Source organism: Amblyraja radiata, chromosome 9 (genome assembly GCF_010909765.2).
Source record: "Amblyraja radiata isolate CabotCenter1 chromosome 9, sAmbRad1.1.pri, whole genome shotgun sequence".
Classification (NCBI taxonomy): Eukaryota; Metazoa; Chordata; class Chondrichthyes; order Rajiformes; family Rajidae; genus Amblyraja; species Amblyraja radiata.
In genome coordinates this window covers 7,896,345-7,916,011 of record NC_045964.1, presented here as the reverse complement: position 1 = coordinate 7,916,011, position 19,667 = coordinate 7,896,345, and the positions used below count along the sequence as shown (strand labels likewise).

The window sequence follows — 19,667 nt, the reverse complement described above, 5'->3', positions numbered from 1 at the left end:
AACACCAACAAACCCACCACCACAGTAAAACAAATAATTCTTAAATACCAGATATACTGAATATTAAGCAAGTTTGTAGCAGGAGGGTCCCCAGATGGACCAGGGAGGAGGGGGCGGGACATCTCGATGTGATGGACGGGGGTGGAAGCCAATGGAAAAGCGGGGCGTGGTGATCGACGGGGGCTGGACCAACCGGCGGAGGTGGGCGGGGTGACGCTGTCCAATGGGCGGCGGGAGGGGGCGGGCTCTGGGGGCGGGGCGGGGCGTCGGGAGCGCGAGCGGCGTCCGTTGGTGAAGCCCGCGTGGCGGCGGCGACCGCGAGAGTCAGTCAGTGAGTGGAGGGAGGCTCGAGAGCAGCAGCAGCAGCAGCAGCAGCTAGGATGGCGTCCAAATGTCCCAAGTGCGACAAGACCGTCTACTTCGGTGAGCGACTCCGCTGTCTCCCCCCCCAACAGATGCAGATCCCTCGTCTATTCCCCGTGCGCTCCCTCATTTGGCCATTCCCATTCCCATTCCCAATGTGCTCCATCGCATCCCATTCCCAGTGCGCTCCCTCACATCCTATTGCCAGTGCGCTCCCTCATCTCATATCCCCAGTGCGCTCCCCTCATCTCCCTTTCCTAGTGCGCTCCCTCATCTCCCATCCCCTCCTGGGGGCGCTCCCTCACACACCCCCTCCCTCATCTCCCATCTCCTGCCCGGGTGCGCTCCCTTGTTTTGCTATTAACTGTTCCTAGTGCGCTCCATCACCCCCGATTGCCTCTGGGGTGTGCGCTCCCTCATCTCCACCTGCTCCCGGTTGAGCTTCATTGCACCACTTGCTCGAGTTGCGCTCCCCCCCCCCCCCCCCCCCCCCTAGGCGGGGCGGGGTCGGGTTTGCTGTATCGGGAGAGTGCAAGTATGTAGCCGGCTGGCCGAGTGGTAGCTGCAGCTACTGGTGTCGACAGCACTGCTGGCTCTGTGTCTGCAGCATCGTTAATTGAACGGGTTAGCTTGGGAGCGGTCGCCTCTCATGCACTGGGTGGGGTCACCACTGTGCCAGATCCCTCTGCCTGGCTGTCGAGAGGAGGGGAGCAGAGGGTGGGTGGGAGAAGAAGAGAGAGAGGAGGGGGGGGAGAAGCGAGAGGGGGGGGGGTAGAAGCGAGAGGGGGGGGGGGGTAGAGAGAGGGGAAGAAGAGAGAGGGGGGGGGGGGAAGAGAGAGGGGGGGAGAAGAAGAGAGAGAGAGATAGGGGGGTGGGGGGAGAAGAAGAGAGAGAGGCTCAGCAGTCTGGATCTGACTGTACTGTTCAAGCAACCTGTCATTTACTGATTTTGTCCCCTTTGTTACATTGGAGAGAGAAAATAAATAATTCACTCCAGTAAAACTAATGAATGATTGCCCCGCTTTTGTTTCCCTCGTTTGGCGATGCACTGATGAAATTAGGTAGCTTAAGCTTGCGGTTCATTGAGGAGAATTGTTTGGAATCATTCAGTGCAGAGCGGGTCACGGCCCCTGTGAAAAAGCGATGATCACCAGTCCTCTACCCACAGCCTCGACATATTCCCCTCCAATAAGGCTGATGGGGCAGCTCATTCGCAGGGATCTGGAGGTCATTATCTGATTCTCTTTGCAAAGAGAGAATTAAAGTTGTGCTTTCAGTAATGTGACTAGCCATGTATTATTAAACTCTTCTGATTTGGTTGAAGGAGGATATTGTTTTCTGAGATAATTTGTCACACCCTGGCTATTTTCTCCCTCTTAGACACAACTATGACCAGGGAATTAATGGGATTCATGTGATCATATTATTGAACAATTACATGTCAGTGTCCGCTGCGCTCGTGCTTTGTGCAATGCCTGTGTCCATTGGGGCAGTCTGGTTTTTGCTGTGTGTTTGGGGGTTTGTGGCAATAACTGCCAGAGGTTTGAGCAAGATAGCTGTGAATGTAGCTTGTGTGTGTTATTGGCAAAGGAGTGTGGCAGAAGATGTGGAATTTATTTTAGTCAGCGAGTTGTGACCTGGAATGTGATGCCTGAAAGGACAGTGTTAACTTTTAAAAGTCTCAGTAGAAGAAACAAGAATCCACAGCAGGGAAATAAAAAGTAAATAATGACACACACGTGCTGACCAAGTGCCACCTCATGCCACTGATGCTAAATTGGGATTGACGGACTGCCAGCCTTTTGATTGTGTGTTAATAGAATGCAATTTTCTACATTGTCGTAATTTCTTACCAGCCCCGTCTTGTATTGCTGCTCAGGAAATGAGTTCTCAAGCAGTCTAATTTCATCTCTCTTTGTATCAATGCCTCAGGGCACCTCTTGCGGTGGCTGTTTATGTATTTTTCCCTTCACTGCACTTGCATGCCAGTGGGGATATGTTGGATGTGCACTTGCTCTAACTCCAACCTCAGTGTAGTACTATGGAGCTTATTGTTCCCATGCTCCCTGGTACCAACTCACTCTGACCAGCTCTGCAGCAAAGCTGCTAGTGTTTTATTCAAAAACGATTCCCTCATCTGTTCCAGCGTGGGTATAACTTGGCCACTTATTGGCACTGCTGTTTTTATTTTTCACATTGCAAACCAACCAGAGGCAGAGGAGTGGGCGCAGTCACAAACTTGTCCTGTCGATTATTGACGCTAGATTGGCAAGCAAGCAAATTCTGGGGAGCGACAATGTGCCAACTTGGCATTTTTTTATGAGCTACGATTTGTGATGCTATGCGTAGGACTGTCAGATCCTGCCACTGTTAAAGGACTGCAGCAAACTACCAGATAGAAGTAATGATAAAACGCAGAGATGGGGAACCCTGGAGGAAGCAGTGGGTTAACCGGGGCACAGGATGCTTTTTGGACAAAGCAGTTATCAGCCAGAATGTGTATACATTTCATACTACTGGTAGAGACACAAAATGCTGGAGTAACTCAGTGGGACAGGTAGCATCTCTGGAGAGAAGGAATGTGTGATGTTTCAGGTCGGGACTCAGTCGTCCCACATTACTTGAATGTTGGAATGCAGCTGGGACGGAGCTGTGGTGGATGTTGCAGATTCAGGTGACTCCAGATCACCAATCCCAGTGCACACCACAGGTCTTTCCTCCCTCAAGCCCCTTCTGCTGCAGCTCATTCGCTGCAACTGGTTGACATCATCAGGTAACAGTTCAAATGTGGTCGCTGCATTTAAACGAGATGGCAGAAAGAGTGTAAGATGGACCCAAACCTTGGGCACTGACTGTGGTTACAAGACTTGGCCACAGCACTGCAAGCTGGAAAGGGTATAGAGAAGATTTACAAGGATGTTGCCAGGACTAGAGAGTCGGAGCTCTAGAGAGAGGTTGATTAGGCTGGGACTCTATTCATTGGAGCGCAGGACGATGTGGGGTAATCTTGTAGAGATATATAAAATCATGAGAGGAATAGATCGGGTAGATGCACAGTCTCTTGCCCAGAGTAGGTGATTCGAGGACCAGAGGACAATGGTTTAAGGTGGAGGGGAAAAGATTTAATAGGAATATGAGGGGTATATTTTTCACATAGGGTGGTGGGTATATGGAACAAACTGCCAGAGGGGGTATTGAGGCTGGGACTATCCCAATGTTTAAGAAACAGTTAGACAGATAGGTGCATAGGACAGGTTTGGAATGATATGGGCCAAATGTGGGCAGGTGGGACTAGTCTAGCTGGGACATGTTGGCCAGTGTGGGAAAGCTGGGCCGAAGGGCCTGTTTCCACACTGTATCACAATGACACTAACTCATCGCTCTCAGCCACAAGAAACCGACCATTTACTCAGGGGTGACGCTTTTTGAAGGGAGAAGGTGGATCTCCAAGGAGATTGACAGATTTTTGATTACTATGGGTGTCGGGGGTTGTGGGGTGAATGGAGTTTGGGGGGGGTGGGTGGGGGGTAGGGGAAAGATCGATCAACCATGATTGAATGGTGGAGTGGACTTGATGGGCCAAATGGCCTTATTCTGCTCCTAGAACTTATGAACATGAACTTATCTCCCTGACGCACTTGAAAGGTTTTTGCCTCTGACTTGGAAAGTTGTGAATTCATTGACTATTCAATCGTGATAAGTGCCGGCGGAGCAAATAACATTTATAGTGGAGTCACTGTATTTTATGGATTGCTTGTCCATTTAGTCTGCGTATCCATCAGAGTAATCCATTCACTGGTGCTGTTTCCTTCTGCTGTGAGACTCTTTGATTACTCGTGAAGGGAGGTCAATTTTCATCTGGCTCCCAGGAAAGTATTGTTACTTGTGAGTGTGAGAATATTAACAGGGAAATCCCAGGAGGGTTGTGAATGGTGGGAAGGGGAGCTGACTGAGGGCAGGAGCTGTTCCATGGCGAATAGAATGAAAGCCATTAATCCTAGGTGATAAACGGAGAATTTTATTTTACTGAGTGTTGCTTATCCTTGCCAGTCAATCAGCTGGAACTACACTCACAGCTAGAACACAGCTGCAATCACTTTTACCAGAACAGAGCAATTCTACTGCGTGTAACTGCCAAAGAAAAACAGGTCCTTTTGAAAAGAAAAGGAAAGATTATTAGTGTTGTTGCACTCGAGGGGTTAAACCTGTGTTTTAAATCCAGACAGGGCCTCAGCTTAGGTGTGGCAGAGTTTCAAGATGAAGTTGGCCTCCTGCTTCATTGGCCTGTGAAATCAGCTTTGTTTGGGCTGTAAATCACACGCAGCATCTGGGAGGGTTGGACACCTTGGTGGTGATGGGGTTTCTGCAGTCCCACTGAGCTGCTGCTGCTGCAGTTTGGTACAGCTTGTCGCTGTTAATCAGCAGTCACCTTTGTGAGTGAACTTCATAAACGTTCGCTCGTGCTTTCTGCTGGCAAGGAATGAGATCATTCAGCCCATCTAGTCACAGAGCAATCCTATCCCCCTGCCGGGTTTATATCCCTGCAACCTGTTCTTCCACGTGTTCATTTACAACTCCTATTCCCATAGGCACCTGTACTGCGAAAATTTAAACCAAGGAATTAACCATATAACCCAGATGGTTTTGATGTAGTAGTAGTATTCCTGAACAGAAGCCAGAGGGTTTATGTGTAGGAAGGAACTGCAGATCTGGTTTAAACCAAAGATAGACACAAAAAGCTGGAGTAACTCAGCGGGTCATGCAGCAGCTCTGGAGAAAAGGAATATGTGTTGTTTTGGGTCAAATCCCTTCAGACTGTGAATCAGGGGAAAGAGAAACGCGAGATATAGACTGTGATAAAGAGAGATTTAGAACAAATGAATGAAAGATATGTCAAAAAGTAACAATGATCAAGGAAATAGACCATTGTTGGCTGTGGACTGTTTCCTTGATCATTGTTGCTTTTTACATATCTTTCATTCATTTGTTCTATATCTGTCTATATCTCTCATTTCCCTCTCCCCTGACTCTCAGTTTGAAGACGGATCTCGACCCAAAACGTCACCCATTCCTGCTCCAGATATGTTGCCTATCCCACTGAATTACTCCAGCATTTTATGTCTATTCACAGCAACAGAGACCTGGGTTCAATTCTGACCTTCGGTGCTATCTGCGTGCATTTGAATGTTCTCACTATGAATGCATGGGCTTCCTCTGGGTGCTCTGGTATCCTCCCACATCCCAAAGACATTAACTGGATTCTGTAAAAAAAAAATGCTCCTTATGTGTAGGGATAGGATGAGAAAGTGGGTAAAAAGTCACAACACATAATCCTCCGCCATTTCCGCCACCTCCAACGTGACCCCACCACTCGCCACATCTTCCCATCTCCCCCCATGTCTGCCTTCCGCAAAGACCGCTCCCTCCGCAACTCCCTCGTCAATTCTTCCCTTCCCTCCCGCACCACCCCCTCCCTGGGCACTTTCCGTTGCAACCGCAAGAAATGCAACACCTGTCCCTTCACCTCCCCCCTCGACTCCATTCAAGGTCCCAAGCAGTCGTTCCAGGTGCGACAAAGGTTCACCTGTATCTCCTCCAACCTCATCTACTGCATCCGCTGCTCTAGATGTCAGCTAATTTACATCGGTGAGACCAAGCGTAGGTTGGGCGACCGTTTCGCCGAACACCTCCGCTCAGTCCGCCTTAACCTACCTGACCTCCCGGTGGCTCAGCACTTCAACTCCCCCTCCCATTCCCAATCCGACCTCTCTGTCCTGGGTCTCCTCCATTGCCAGAGTGAGCAACAGCGGAAATTGGAGGAACAGCACCTCATATTCCGTCTGGGGTCCTTGCGCCCTTATGGCATCAACATTGAATTCCCCCAATTTGGCTAGCCTGTGCTGTCCCCTCCCCTTCCTTCACCCTCTAGCTGTCTCCTCCCACCCTCCCATCCGCCCGCCCTCGGGCTCCTCCTCCTCCCTTTTTCCTTCTTTCTTTCCCCACCCCCCATCAGTCTGAAGAAGGGTTTCGGCCCGAAACGTCGCCTATTTCCTTCGCTCCATAGATGCTGCTGCACCCGCTGAGTTCCTCCAGCAATTTTGTGTACCTGGAATAATATAGAACTAGATCGATGGTTGGCATTGTGTATAGGAAAGAACTGCACATGCTGGTATACACTGGAGATGGGCACAAAATGCTGGAGTAAGTCATCAGGACAGGCAGCATGACTGGAGCGAAGGAATGGGTGACGTTTCGGGTCGGGGTCTGAAGATGGGTCTCGACCTGAAATGTCGATGGTTGGCATGGACCCGGTGGGCCAAAGAGCCTGTTTCCATGCTGCATTTTAAACTAAAGTAAAAGTTAATTAAAGGAAGAGTAGGAACCTCTTCCCAGTCTTAGTGCTGATTAATCCTGTAACCAGTATCAGTTACCTGCCACTGCTTCTGATGAGAGTGTATGCTGACTGAAGTGGCTTTTCTATGTTAAAACAAGAGTTGTATTGAGATCCTTCATTACTTGCAAATAGATTAGGGTATCCTGAAGTCCAGTGGGATGCTATGAAAAAGCAAAGGTGGACGTGTAAAGTGGGAGTTACAGAGGGAGGGACGGAGTGAACTGAGGGAATGTCTGTAGTTAGGGTGGAAATCAAGGCTGTGAGATGATGTAATTGTTTTGGGTGCCCTCGAATTAATCATAATGGAACTTGAGTGTAAGTAGAGGCGATGAATGAGGGCCGTTAGAAGGAAATGTAACCAGCAACCACAACATAATGGAACTGTGAGATGCAGTCAGCATGTGCTGGAAGTCTGAAATAATATACCGCAGAAACTACTCAGATCAGGCAGCATCGTTGAGAGGAAAACCAGGATACAATTACAGGTGGATGACCTGTAAATCACAGTTTGGCATGTTCTCAAGCTCTTTTATTGTAGCTGGGGAGTGTCGGAGCTGAGTTATGCCACACAACAGCACTGATATTCGAGGACGTGAAGCATAAGCTTGTTTCAGAAGCTCTTTCCCCGTGATCGTATCCAAGTGCAGAGACAGTTCTCCCCTTACATCGAAAACTGTGAGAGCAGTAGCTCCTGTTGGAACAGACCACCAGAGGAAGACAGAATTTGTATTTTTACCAAGTCTTTTGACCCAGAAGGTCCCAAAGGGATTCACAGACAATTATGTATTTCTGGGGCAGACACACTGTAATGCAGGAAACGGATTATGCCTGGTCCAGTGGATTATAAATACCATTGGAAACTCTGAATATTTAGTTAATCTCGTCATCTCTATTTTTATAATGATTGGATAAATCAGGAAGCTAAGCAGAAAGTCATTGACAAGTTAGTTTTAGTTTTTTTTAGTTTAGAGATACAGCGCGGAAACGGCCCTTCGGCCCACCGAGTCAGCAGCGACCAGCGATCCCCGCGCACAAACACAATCCCACGTACACTATAATTTACATTAATACCAAGCGAATTAACCTACAAACCTGTATGTCTTTGGAATGTGGGAGGAAACCAAAGATCTCTGAGAAAACCCCCACGGTCACAAACTCCGTACAGACAGCACCTGTAGTCGGGATCAAACCCGGATCTCTGGTGCTGAAAGGCAGTAGCTCTGCTGCTGCGCCTCCCTTGAGTGGGACAGAAGAAGTGTGCTGACGTATCATGTAGACAGAATATTAAATTAATAATCCACCGATGTATGTGAGTGCAGCGTTGTTCACAGTTTAGTATGGCTGATGTTGTTGGTACTTGATTGGTTTTCAGGATTAACATGTTACATCACTGTGCCCTAAGCAAACTGTGCTCTCCAAGGCTTTTACAATGAGCGCCCTATTTGAAACAGAATCTCTGGGTCAGAGAAAAGTTACAAAGAAGGGGAAAGTGTGAAGTGTTAATTTTAAGGAATGGTTATTTTATGAATTAACTTGCCAGAGTTTCCCCACAGAAGTATTGGGTTTTGCGTATAAACTGACTCTGGCGTGGCTGCTGAGATGCTGAGGGTGGGGAGTGTGTGCGGGGCAGGCTGCCAGATTGGCAGGGAAGTATACAAGGGGGCTTTCATCACCCACCTGTCATGTGCTCCCCTCGTGACTGGAGCTGGCGTGCTTTTCATTATTCCACTGGGAATCTCTGCTTCCATCTCAGTTTCCAGTGGGAAGGAATACACAAGACGGCATTGTGCAGGAAGAGGGATGAACTTTCGGTGTCTCGTTGCTGGGGTGTTGGACATTATAAATACTGCTGAAACAGCTTGGCGTTGCTGAGGCTCGCTAAGCTTCCTGTGTCAAGCATCTGCAGGAGTTGAATTTTTTCCCTCCATTCTGTCAGTTATGTTTTCCTTATTAAATGCCATCTTAATACAGCTCAGGGTATGGCTGGAATGGCACTGCAGGTCCATTTGCATCTGCAAGGAAAGGTTAGGCCAACAATTTGGCTCTTGCACTCAAGACAGACTGAGTGCACTCAATATGCTACAAGCAGAGAATTGAGGACAGGGATGATGAGGCCATTTGGCCCTTTAAGTCTGCACTACACTGGCTGGTCTGCTGGTGGAGGGCAAGGGAGGACTGATATTCTTGTGAAGCTGTCCTTTTTGCCTATCCACAGAAGAATTATTTATTTGCTACTTTATTTGTCACATCATAAGCACTTAGATACATCTTGGATAAGCATCTCAGATATGGTACAAGTGTATAGTGGTAGTACACTGGGACAATATACAGAATCGGCAGATTTGGCACAATTTTCAAGTTCAGGTTGTCATAGGTATAGAATTGTTAACCTGGCCATCAAGGCCCATTGTCCTGGCGTTATTGCAGGGTCGGTCTGGCCAAGTGTAGCCGTTGGTGTCCTCCGCCGCTCTGTGCCATTGCAGGCGGTGGCTGGTGCATGTGCTAGGCCTCTTCGAGCATTACCTGGTCCAGCTGAGCCCCAGGCTGTTGTAGGGCCACCAGCGGCCCACTCCACTGTCGAGGCATTGCACTGCCCCCTGTAACCGGTGCGTTCACCGATCCTTTGTTCGACTCTCTCCGGTCCTTGGGGCGAGCAGGGGCCGGGATCGGCATGGTTCCCTCTTTAGGCGTGTTCTCGTTTCTCAATTTAATGGTGAGAATCAGGTATTATACAAAGGGACTTTGGTTTAGTTTGAATAGTCACTGAAAGCAAGCCACCAGAGAGTCAAAAGCTGCTCTTCAGCTCTACCACCATGTTTTTATCCAGACTCGCTACCACAGCCACGTCTGTTCCTCGTTATCTTCCCCTCAACCATCAATGGAGCATTGTACATTTCCTTGAGTATTGTCTGCTTTGATCTGTCCTTTTCACACCTTACATGGCCTTTGTACCCTTCTATATCTCTAGATGCCCTCTTTCCTGACTCAGTCTGAAGAAGAGTCTCGGCCCAAAACATCACCCATTCATTCTCTCCAGAGATGCTGCCTGTCCCATGAGGTTACTCCAGCAGCTTGTGTCTATCTTTGAGTGAAATGGTATATTGGCCCTACTGCACATATACAGGACCTTAGTGAGTCAGCACCAAGAGCTTAATCTCCTTTCCTAGAAAAGGATATATTTGCTGTAGAGGCAATGCAGTGAAAAATTACCAGTCTGGTTCCAGGCTTTACCATGCAAGGAGTGATAAAGTAGACTGGAGCTGTGTTCTACAGAGTCTGCATCTTGTTGAAGTTACACAATTTTTGCAGGGTCCAACAGATTAGATTTAGAGGACAGACTCAGCGGGTCAGGCAGCATCCCTGAAGAAAAGGAATAGAAATGTTGCCTGACCCGCTGAGTTACTCCAGCATTTTATGTCTAAATTTGGTTTAAAACCAGCATCTGCAGTTCTTTTAGAGGATGTTCCCTCTCATGATCACCATATTATTTAGTAATCAGCCGGGGTGATATTTTTCCACCCAGTTTCAGTTTAGTTTATTGTCATGTGTACCAAGGTATAGTGAAAAGCTTTTGTTGCGTGCTATCCAGTCAGCAGAATTACAATTGAGCCATTCACAGTGTATTGTTACATGATAAGATAATAATGTTTAGTTCAAGGTAAAGCCAGCAAAGTCCGATCAAAGATAGTTCGAAGGTCACCAAAGAGGTAGATAGTAGATCAGTACCACTCTCTGGTTGTGGTAGGATGATTCAGTTGTCTGATAATAGCTGGGAAGAAACTGTTCCTGAGTCTGGAGGTGTGCGTTTTCACACTTCTATACCTTTTGCCCGATTGGAGAGGGAAGAAGAGGGAGTGGCCAGGGTGGGACTCTTCCTTGATTATGCTGCTGGCCTTGCAGTGGCAGTGTAAATGCGTTTACAATTCCCTCCAATTTCTTGCGGTCTTGGATGGTGCTGTTCCCAAAGCAAGCTGTGATGCATCTAGATAAAATGCTTTCTATGGTGCATCTGTAGACGTTGGTGAGAGTTGTAGGGGACATGTCGAACTTCCTAAGCCTTCTAAGGAAGTAGAGACGTTGGTATGCTTTCTTGGTCATTGCTTCAATATGGGCGATCCAGGAGAAATTGTTGGTGAAATGGACTACTAAGAGTTTGAAGTTTTCAACCTTCTCTACTTCGGCACCGTCTATGCAAACTGGGGATGTGTACCACTTCGCTTCCTGAAGCCGATTACTATGTCCTTTGTCTTGCTGACATTGACGATAGTAGCACAGTGATGCAGCTGGTAGATCTGCAGCCTCACAGTATCAGAGACTCGGGTTCAATCGTGACCTCACATGCTGAATATGTGTGGAATTTGTACATTTTCCCTGTGATTGTATTGTTTTCTGGATATTGGGGGAATTGAAGGATATGGTGGCGAGAGCAGGAAAACTTATTTGGGGTAGAATCAGTCTATTTCTTGAAGGATGTAACATGATTGAGAGGCCAATTATCCTACTCCTGCTTCCTGGGTTAATGTTCTTAACCAGGGGCACAGATGTTGAGGGTAGTGCTCACCTGGCTAATGCTTTATCAGGTTAGTCAATCTTAACCCTGATGTTTTAACTCCCTTGGTCTCTGCTACTGTCACCATTCCACACTTTGCTAAACCGTTTGGCAAGAGTATTGGAAGTGCCAAGTGGGCGGAATGTCGCTATCACCTTCTGGTGGGAGCAGATCCCAATGTAGCCATTGCTTGAGAGCAGCAGGTTACCTTCAGAGAGGAAAGGCATCCCAGGCTCTTCTTTATGTCCAGCCGCTTGCCCAATGCAGAAAAATGTCTTTCCATTGTGTCGGAAGGAACTGCAGATGCTGGTTTAAACCACAGATAGATACAAAATGCTCGAGTAACTCAGCAGGACAGGCAGCATCTCTGGAGTGAGGGGATGGGTGATGTTTTGGGTTGAGATCCTTCTTCAGCTGTCTTTCTATTGCCAGTCTGTCCCGGAGCTGGAATCCTCTCCACTTTGAGTCATCTAAACAAAACAGGCCACTTGGCCCTCCTTATCCGTGCCATCCTTTTAAGTACCTACACTAATTCCAATTACCCGCATTAGATCCATATACCTCCTTGTCTTGGTAATTCAAGTACTTGTCTAGATGCTTCTTAAATGTTGCCTTCATCACCTCACCAAACTATATTCCAAACTACAGCCAGCCTCTGTGAGAGGGGAGGAGGAAACAAAAACATCCCCCTCAAATCCCCGCTTCTTTCCCCTGCATGGACTCCTCAACACACATCTCAGAACCCTGCCAAGCTCACCGTGCCCATCTCTGGGAGCAGTCCCAGGAAAATGTAGGTTAACATATGACGAGTATTTGACGGCACTGGGCCTGTACTTGCTGGAGTTTAGCAGAATGAGGGGGGACCTCATTGAAATGTACAGAATAGTGAAAGGCTTGAATAGTGTGGGTGTAGAGAGGATGTTTCCATTAGTGGGAGAGACTAGGGCCAGAGTCTAACACTGGAGGTCTTAGCCTCAGAATTAAAGGATGTTCTTTGATGAAGGAGATAAGGAGGAATTTCTTCAGTCAGAGGGTGGTGAATCTGTGTCATCTGCCATTTTTGTCTTTAAATAATTACAAGCAGCAAAGATTAGCATTAAAAAACCTGGAACAGATTATTCAACGTGCCCTACAAAGAGGCAGGCATAGCTGGGGCCCATACAAGTGCCCATGGCTACGCCTTGGATTTAGAGGAAGTAGGAAGAGTCGAAGGAGAAGTTGAGGGTGAGGACCAGCTCTGCTAGCTGTACTTTCAGAGGGGATGAGGTTAGAGTAGATAAGGGGAGTGGAAAATTTGAGATGGTTGATTTCACGCAGGCAGTTAGAAATAGAAAGGTATAAAGAGGGTAGAAGGCTATCCGGGAGAGTCCAAGAGGAGAGGGACCGGTGGAGACGGGAAAAGAGGTCATCACTGGGTGGTGAGGATCCTTCCCATAGAAAAAAGCATGGTGGCAACGGAAGAAAAGCTCCAAGTTGTGGCGGACCCAGAACTCGTGGAGGTGGAGGGGAAAGTGGGTGAAGCCTCTGTTGAGGACAGACCGTTGCATATTGGAAAGGGGGAGGTCAGGGGGGAACAGGGGAGTGTTCAAGACACGACATGGGTGGAGGTTGGGATCAGAGTGGATGGAGGTTGAGGCGAGGTACTGCGGGGGGGGGTGGCGGGGGGGGGGGGGGTTCAGAGAGGAGGGGGGGGGCGTGAGGATTAGTGTATCAGTGCGGGTAGTTTGGGTTTGTGTAGGAAGAAACTGCAGATGCTGGTTTAAACCGAAGATACACAAAAAGACGGAGTAACTCAGCGGGACAGGCAGCATCTCTGGAGAAAAGGAATGGGTGACGTTTCGGGTCGAGACCGTTCAGTCTGAAGAAGTGGCTCGACTCAAAACGTCACTCATTCCTTCTCTCCAGAGATGTTGCATGTCCCGCTGAGTTACTCAGCTTTTTGTGTCTACGGGGTAGTTGGGGTAACCTGGTTAAGAGATTGGGATGGGGAAGACCCAGTGGAATCAATACTGAAGTGCCCTGTCAGAGGGGGGGAGCAGCAGGAGTGAGCTGTTTCATTCAGCGAGCTGGCTGTTCTTTTCCCTCAACGTGCCTTTCACCCCATCTCGATCCTCAACGTTCTCTTTGTATGAAATGTGCTTCAAATACACACAGAATTTGAACCTTCACAAACCTCCAGGCAGAGAATGCCAAGCATTCATCACCCTATGGAAGAAGGGGTTTCTTCTCATCTTTCTTGAATGGCCGACCACTTATTCTGAGACTCCGACCAGGTATTGGGTGCAAGATACCCCAGCCAGGGGAAACATCATCCCTGTACATACCCTATGCAAGACTTGTAAGAATTTGGAACATTTCGATGAGATCATCTCATTCTTCTAGATAGTACGGCGCCAGTCTGCTGTCACTATGCTTGTATAGCAGAGCCACTCTACTGGGAATCCATTCACTGTACACCTTTTATCATCACAGTATATCCTTCCTTACATCCAAACCTGGACACAATTTTCCAGATCTCATCTCAATGTGGTTAGTAAAGCAACTTTACTCTTTCATTCAAATGTTCTTTGCAATAAAGGTATACGTATTGTTTGCATTTATAATCGCCCTTTGTAACAGCATATTAACTCAGTGACTTGCTGTATGTTCACCTAGGCCTCGCTGTTAAAAAAAAATTCAGTTTTCTATTTTTATTCCAGAATAGTCGGCGGCCCGACATTTATCTACACGAGATTCCATCAGCCAAGCACTTATCCATTCACTTGGCCTGCCCATATCCCACTTTTTGAGAGAGATCAGATGTATAATTCTTTCCTTGGCTTCAATTGGGAAGGACTTGGTTGTCAAGCAACAGCAGAACTGGCGATGGAGAGGGGTAGGGTGTTTAGGGTGAGCAGAGCTAACTTCGATGGACAAGGTGAATCACCTTTCCATTGGTAAGTGTATACCACACTGGATGATGAAACTGGCAGCTAAATCTCTGGGCTCGATGCCACTATTCACTCTGTTCCTTGGAGATCCCCTCCTTAATCACAGGTTATGGTATGATACCATGGCTCAGTAGATTTCTTTATTCACTGAATTTGATATGTGTGGCATGGTGCCAACTTCAGTCCATATCAGATGGTTTTCCAGTTATTTATTTGACTCCTTGGTGAGCTGGTTAAATTATGATCTTTTACACATTGTACCAAAAGGGCTGCAGGTTGTACCTCATTTGGGGTCAAACACGATTGGGTTTTCCTGTTTTTCTGTCTTTGTTTTTAAAGGGTTTGAGAATAGTCTAAGGCAGTGATTCCCAATCTGGGGCCATGGCACATTTCAGGGGGGGCCACAGAAAAATTTGGGGATTTAGGGGGCCACAGGTTCAATGAAGGGAGCCACTTTTTTTCCGCTAATAATGTCATGGGGGGGGGGCACAGAAAAATTATAGAGCCCAAGGGAGCCATGAACTAAAAAAAGGTTGGGAACCACTGGTCTAAGGCATGTACTGTACAAGAAATGGCCAAGACTGGGAGGAGCACACTTTGGAATATTCACCCAACCCGTGTGTAAGATAAGGGTCAGGACAGAAATGCTGTTTCAGGATTTCTCATGGACCATATCCGTCCATAGTTTGTGGTCCTGTACTGTTTGCAAGGCTATCATTTATTGCCAATGCCAAAATGGTCTTCTGAAAGTTAAGCTGCCTTATTCAACGGCTGCTGTCTTTCTGGTGAAAGTGACAGCACTGTTGCGGAGGGAGTTCCACGACTGAGACCCAACAATAATGAAGGACTGGTCAGAAAGGTGTGTGACTTGAGGGAGGTGATGGTCTTCACAAGCTGCATTTGACCTTCTTGCCAGTAGAGGTGCTGTTGTGATAGCCTGGTCAAGCAATTGCAATACATTTTGTAGCTGGTGTACACTGCGGTCACTGCGCTATTGATGGGATTGAATGTGTCCGTGATGGACGGGGTGCCAATGTTGTGATCCCTGGATGATGTTGAGCTCCTTGAGATGCTGGAGCTGCAGTCACCCAGTCAAGAGGGGAGTAGTGGAGCACACTCATGATATCTGCGTTGTAGATGGTGGCAAGGCTTTGGTGTATCAGGAGGTGAGATTTGCAATGTGGGATACCAAGCTCCTGATCTTGATGATTTTGTAGCAACAGTATTTATACAGCCATCCAGTTGAGTTTCTAGTTAGTGATCCCTAACGCACTGGTAAATGAGTTGCTGATGGGTGATGGAGTGGCGCTGTTGGTAGAGGCCTCATAGCTCCAAAGACACAGGTTCAATCCTGACCTCGGATGCCATCTTTATGGATTATGCATGTTCTCCGTGTCACTGCATAGGTTTCCTCTCGGTGCTCTAGTTTCCTCCCAGATCCCAAGAAGGTGTGGTGTGATAACTTAATTTGCCTTTGTGTGCAGATGAGTGGTAGAATCTGGAGGGAATTGATGGGAATGTGGGAGCAATAAAATGGGAGTAGTGCTGGACTAGTGTAAATGGATGCTCACTGGTTCGCATGGATTTGGTGAGCTGAAGGTCTGGTTTTCATACGTCTGTGATTGTAATGCCATTGAATGATGACGTTAGACTCACTTGTTGGAGGTGGTCCTGGCAAACCCAAACTTTACATTGGTGAGCAGGCTGTTGGTGAGTGTCACTTGAATGCACTGCTGACAATGGCTTCCATCACTTTGAAGCATGAGAGTGGGCATCCTGCTTTTTGTGAAGCAATGTTGGGTTGATCCCAGTGCTATAACTACATTGTACACCTTGGTCAGAGGTGAAGCTGGTTCTGTAGCTCCTAAGTACCACAGTGGGAAGTGGGCTATATGCACTGCTCTCAGTTCCTCCAGCACCCCAGATCCCCTAGCCACTAGTACACCAGGAAGATTGTTTGTGTCCTACTTAGTGAAGACGGATCCAAAGTACCTGTTCAACTCATCTGCCATTTCCTTGTTCCCACAATAAATTCATCTTTTTCAGTCTTCAAGGGTCCAACTATTGTCTTAACTAATGTTTTCCTCTTCACATACCTCAAGAAGCTTTTACTATCCTCCTTTATATCTTGGCTAGCTTACCTTCGTACCTCATCTTTTCTCCCCGTATTGCCTTTTTAGTTATCTTCTGTCGCTCTTTAAACATTACCCAATCCTCTGGCTTTCCGCTCTTCTTTGCTATGTTGTACTACTTCTCGTTTATTTTGATACTGTCCCTGACTTCCCTTGTCAGCCCCTTATTCCCCTTGGAATCTTTCTTCCTCTTTGGAATGAACTGATCCTGCATCTTCTGTATGTTTCCCAGAAATACATGCCATTGTTGTTCCACTGTCATCCCTGCTAAGGTATCTTTCCAGTCAACTTTGGCCAGCTCCTCCCTCGTGGCTCCATAGTCCCCTTTGTTCAACTGTAATACTGACACTTCCAATTTACCCTTCTTCTTCTCAAATTGTAGATTAAAACTTACCACAGTATGGTCACTACCTCCTAATGGCTCCTTAACCTCAAGTTGATTTATCAAATCCGCTTCATTATGCAGGGTTGGTCCCTTGGCTTGTGTAGTCATGGACTGAGAGCATTACCAGGACTTGAGGTTACCTAATCTGCCTGTGTACATTCTTCCTGCTGATGATGCCTCATAGATGTAACACTCTGACCTGCTGGATCTAGTCTGAAGTAGTGCCACACAACACAGTACGGATTAATGTCAGGATAAAGTCTCCTTGTCCCCCTGCCTTGCTGTGCCATTCAATAAGATTGTGTCTGATCAAAAGCCGAATAAGTTCCATGACAGCGCTTGTACTTTGGGCACTGCCTTGGTGTTGAAATTCCTAGACCTTTGTTTGACTCCAGTTTGGGATTAGGGAGTAAGACTTGGAAACACAATGCAGCAGGGCCTGGTTACTGACTGCTGATTAAAGAGCACTTTGTGTGAGAGAGGAGATGGGATTACGTAGATTGAAACAATATGCTGCTGAGAGCCTTCTCCGCCCTGGCGCTGAGGAAAAGCAGTGTAAATAATGAAGCAGTGGTACAGGGTGCCAAGGGAAGGTTCCCACCCCAATCCCTGTCAAAGTGATATTGTTCTGGTGTGCGATACCGTGGGTGGGTGCTATTGATAGCTGGCGCAGATGAGAAATGAGATGAGGGAGCTGTGCAGGAGAGAACACTTTGCACCGCACTGCAGGAATATCGAGGAAACTTACCCCTTCACTGATGAATGTCAGGTGCAGGGCAGGCCGCCATGACTAACCTCAGGCTTAACCTGACACGGACTTGGTTAAACCAATAGACAATAGGTGCCATTCGGCCCTTCAATGTGATATGGCTGATCATCCACAATCAGTACTCCGTTCCTGCCTTCTCCCCATATCCCCTGATTCCTCTATCTTTAAGAGCCCGATCAAGCTCTCTTGAAAGTATCCAGAGAACCAGCCCCCACTGCCCCCTGAGGCAGAGAATTCCACACTCACAACTCTTTGTGTGAAAAAGCTTTTCCTCATATCCGTTCTAAATGCCTTGTCCCTTATTCTTAAACTGTGGCCCCTGGTTCTGGACGCCCCCAACATCGGGAACATGTTTCCTGCCTCTAGTGTGTCCAAACCCTTAATAATCTCATGTTTCAATAAGATTCCCTCTCATCCTTCTAAATCCCAGTATACAAGCCCAGCCGCTCCATTCTCTCAGCATAATATCCCACCATCCCGGGAATTAACCTTGTGAACCTATGTTGCACTCCCTCAATGTCTTTCCTCAAATTAGGGGACCAAAACTGCACACAATATTCCAGGTGTGGTCTCACTAGGGCCCTATACAACTCCAGAAGGACCTATTTGCTTACTTTCATTGACTGATGAATAAGGACTCCCAGATCCCGTTGTATTCCCCTATTCCCAACTTGACACCATTTAGATAATAATCTGCCTTTCTGTTTTTGCTACCAAAGTGGATAACCTCACATTTACCTACATTAAACAGCATCCGCCATCACTACCCTCACCACCTCACAGTTTGGAATTAACTTGTTCTTTTCTCATATTTATATTTAATGAGTTATGAGCATCTCTGTTACTCTTGGTAGTGTGTTGAGATCCCAACAACTTTGAGGTGAAATAATTCTTCCTCAGATCCCATCTAAACATCTTTCTCCTTCCCTGAACTATGCCCTCTTGCTCTAAACAGTTGTTAATGGGAAAAGTTTCCTTCGATCTAACCTGTCGATGCCCCTCAGATTTTGTATCCCTCCATCTGGCACTCCGTTTGGCAAACGTTTTACTGGGGAAAAACAAGTCAGCCCACCACGGCCCCCAACATTCCGTTGGGAAGGAGATGAGGAGGAATTTCTTTAGGCAGAGGGTGGTGACTCTGTGGAATTCATTGCCACAGGCTGTGGAGGCCAAGTCAATGGATATTTTTAAGGCAGAGATAGATAGATTCTTGATTAGTATGGGTGTTGGGGATTATGGGGACAAGGCAGGAGAATGTGGTTAGGAGAGAGATCAGCCATGGCGGAGTTGACTTGATGGGCCGAATGTACTAATTATGCTCCTATCAAGAATTAACTTATGTACATGAACCACTCTGTCCCTGGCAACATCCTGGTCACTCCTCTTCTCGCTGTCCAGAGTAATCATGCCCTCTGACAGTGGGACCGGACCTGCACGTGCTGAGGGAAGAGATGGGCGAATAATTGGTAGCTGTAGGAGGCTGCTCTCGACAGTCTGCTCTCTCTGCACTTCTTCACACCAGTTGCCTGAAGAAGGGTCTCAATTTGAAACATCACCTGTTCCTTCTATCCAGAGATGCTGCCTGGCCTGCTGAGTTACTCCAGCATTTTGTGTATCTTCAGTGTAAACTAGCATCTGCAGTTCCTTCCTACACAGTAGTCTGTCTCATTGGGTTGGGCTATTTCTGTGAGCAAGCGTGACTTAGGGAGTCCTGCATTTTCCCAGTTCCTCCCCAGCCCCTGTCTGGCACAGGACCCTGGCACCAGGGGGATTGAGTTGCTGCCTGCTGTGCCCGTGGGTGGGTGGGGAGCTGCCCGGAGGTCTGAGAAGACTGGACACCTGTTGCTGGGGGAAGGCTGTGTGTGGCCACCAGGGTGTGTGCTCTAGCTTGGAGCCGTCTCCCGCTGTGTCGGGCAGCAGCTGACAGAAGGAGCTCATGGTATAGAAGCAGTTAGCACCACACTTGTCTATCCCTCTCCTCCTCACCCTCTCTGTCTCTTTTAACCCTCTCCTGCCTTTCCTGCAAGTTTTTGGATGTGAAAGGAATCGAGACATGGGCTTAGTTCAAGAGGTAGAAGATCAGTCATTGTCTTAAGGGCCTGTCCCACTTGGCTGTCATTCGAGCGCCATTTACGCGACCTGCTA

At 47.5% G+C, this 19,667-nt stretch overlaps 1 protein-coding gene across 1 annotated transcript in view; it reads left to right on the top strand.

Moving 5' to 3' along the window:
- The first annotated feature begins 262 nt into the window (after window positions 1-262).
- LOC116976739 (cysteine-rich protein 2-like) overlaps window positions 263-19,667 on the top strand; it is a 45,287-nt gene continuing 25,882 nt past the window's right edge. The window contains exon 1 of the mRNA XM_033026625.1: window positions 263-423. Coding sequence (XP_032882516.1) covers window positions 381-423 — 43 coding nt within the window. The 5' untranslated portion in view covers window positions 263-380. The remainder of the gene's footprint in view (window positions 424-19,667) is intronic.